At 50.9% G+C, this 2,336-nt stretch overlaps 1 protein-coding gene across 1 annotated transcript in view; it reads right to left on the bottom strand.

The window, feature by feature from the left end:
* LOC105517679 (multidrug resistance-associated protein 1-like) overlaps window positions 1-2,336 on the bottom strand; it is a 52,406-nt gene that overhangs the window by 42,239 nt on the left and 7,831 nt on the right. The window contains exon 4 of the mRNA XM_011950296.1: window positions 1,007-1,144. Coding sequence (XP_011805686.1) covers window positions 1,007-1,144 — 138 coding nt within the window. The remainder of the gene's footprint in view (window positions 1-1,006; window positions 1,145-2,336) is intronic.

Raw genomic sequence — 2,336 nt, 5'->3', positions numbered from 1 at the left:
AGAATATTCATGAAACATACATAGTCCCCTGCGAGGCACTTTGAAAACATGAACTCAATCGGCATCAGCTGCCATCACTCATGACAATATGTAGGTGCTCAATAGTCAAATGTTCAGCTTCTTTTCCTTCCTTTGCCTCATGCCAGTCTCTAATTAGCTCCAAGACGGCAGGAAGAGCAGGTTATTCTAAAAGCACACACTCCAGGTCGGGCACGGTGGCTCACGTCTGTAATCCCAACACTTTGGGAGGCCGAGGTGGGCGGATCACAAGGTCAAGTGATCGAGACCACCCTGGCCAACATGGTGAAACCCCGTCTCTACTAAAAATACAAAAATTAGCTGGGCGTGGTGGCACGTGCCTGTAGTCCCAGCTACTAGGGAGGCTGAGGCAGGAGAATCACTTGAACACAGGAGGTGGAAGTTGCGGTGAGCCGAGATCACGACACTGCACTCCAGCCTGGTGACAGAGCAAGACTCTGTCTCAACAACAACAGCAAAAAAAGTGCACGCTCCTCAAAATTCCTAGGAGCAGCTCACGGCAGCCAATGTAAACAACTTCTCCAGCCAGAGCAGCAACTGATGGGACAAAGGTAATGTGAGGACAAGCCTAGGGTCCCCCAGGGAAACAGTCACTCTGCAAACACCGTTCCCGGCTCGGCTCCATCCCAGCCCGGCAGCATTTGGGGCCGCCTGTCTTGCTGTTTCCTGCTGATGGGGCCAGCCTGGCATCTGCCCACAGCTCCTGTCCTTGGAGGTCCCACGGGAGCCCCGGGAGCAACATAGACAAATCGGGCCCTGGGGAAAGAAGGTGCTAGAAAAAAAGCTGGAGCTGACTTGGTGAGGATTTGGTGGGGTAGGGAAGTCACCAAGGGAGAAGCTAGGCGCTTGTGGTACCCATCCCCTGGTTCCCATGGCAACGCATGACTCCTACACAAGCCAGAGGCACCCAGCATCTCTCCCCGCTCTGGGCCACTGAAGGAAGATGAGGAATGAGACCGCCACTTACCTCTTTTAAGGCAGTCACAATTTTCGATCTCAGGATGGCTAGGGCACATAGTAGGGCTACCAGCCAGAAAGTGAGCATGATCCCTGAGGACTGAACTCCCTTCCTCCTCTCCAGCTGAATTAAAAAGGTAGCAAGCAGCTAAGGAGAGAAGCACATGACAGGAGTTGTTGGTTATTTTTCTTTTCTTTTTTTTTTTTTTGAGACAGAGTTTTACTCTTGTCGCCCAGGCTGGAGTGCAGTGGTGCAGTCTCAGCTCACTGCAACCTCTGACTCCCAGGTTCAAGTGACCCTCCCGCCTCAGCCTCCCAAGTAGCTGGGACTACAGGTGCCTGCCACCATGCCTAGCTTATTTTTGTATTTTTAGTAAAGACAGGGTTTAACCATGTTGGCCAGGCTGATCTCAAACTCCTGACCTCAGGTGATCCGCTTGCCTTGGCCTCCCAAGATTCTGGAATTACAGGCGTGAGCCACTGCTCCCAGCCACACCAATTCTTAATGGACCACGTAATAAATATTTTGGACTTCATGGGCCATAGACTCTACATCAAAACTACTCAGCTTTGTCACTGTAGTGTGAAAGTGGCCATAGACAAGATGTAAATGAATGGACATGCCTTCATGCCAATAAAACTTTATTCAAAAGAACAGGCAGAGTACCTGGAATGAAAAACAAAACCCACCTGTCCTGATGCTCAACGTTCCCGGGGTCAGCCTCTGCCCCATTGCCCCTGCTCTCCGCCTCAGCCATCTCTGCTCCAGCCACACAGAACTCTCAAGTTTTCCCTTGTGACCCCCAGGACTTTACATGTGCTATTCTCCCCAGCTGGTCCTCTGCCCTCAGACCCTTCAGTTTTTTTTAACAACCTACTCATTCTCAGGCTTCAGCTCCACCATCCCTCCCTCAGAGAAGCCTGGTTATCCTCCAGACCAAACCAAGCTCCCCACCTTCACCCTCGCACAGCACTCTGCAGACGTTTAAACACTCTGTGCCTTTTTGAGGAATCATCTGTTTAATGTCTGTTTGCACAGCTAGACTATGTGCTTCTGTCTCCAATGCCTGGTACAGAGTAAGCATAAAAAATTAAAAAAAAAAAATCAGCCGGGCGCAGTGGCTCATACCTGTAATCCCAGCACTTTGGGAGGCCAAGGCGGGCAGGACACTTGAGGTCAGGAGTTTGAGACCAGCCTGACCAATTCTCTACTAAAAATACAAAAATCATCCAGGCGTGGTGGCGTGCACCTATAGTTCCAGCTACCTGGGAAGCTGAGGCAGGAGAATCACTTGAACCTGGGAGGTGGAGGCTACAGCGAGCTGATATCATGCCACTGC

The sequence above is a fragment of the Colobus angolensis genome, unplaced genomic scaffold, assembly GCF_000951035.1.
Source record: "Colobus angolensis palliatus isolate OR3802 unplaced genomic scaffold, Cang.pa_1.0 Scaffold305, whole genome shotgun sequence".
NCBI lineage: Eukaryota > Metazoa > Chordata > Mammalia > Primates > Cercopithecidae > Colobus > Colobus angolensis.
Note: the sequence above shows the minus strand (reverse complement) of the source record. Positions and strands in the feature narration are given on the sequence as shown.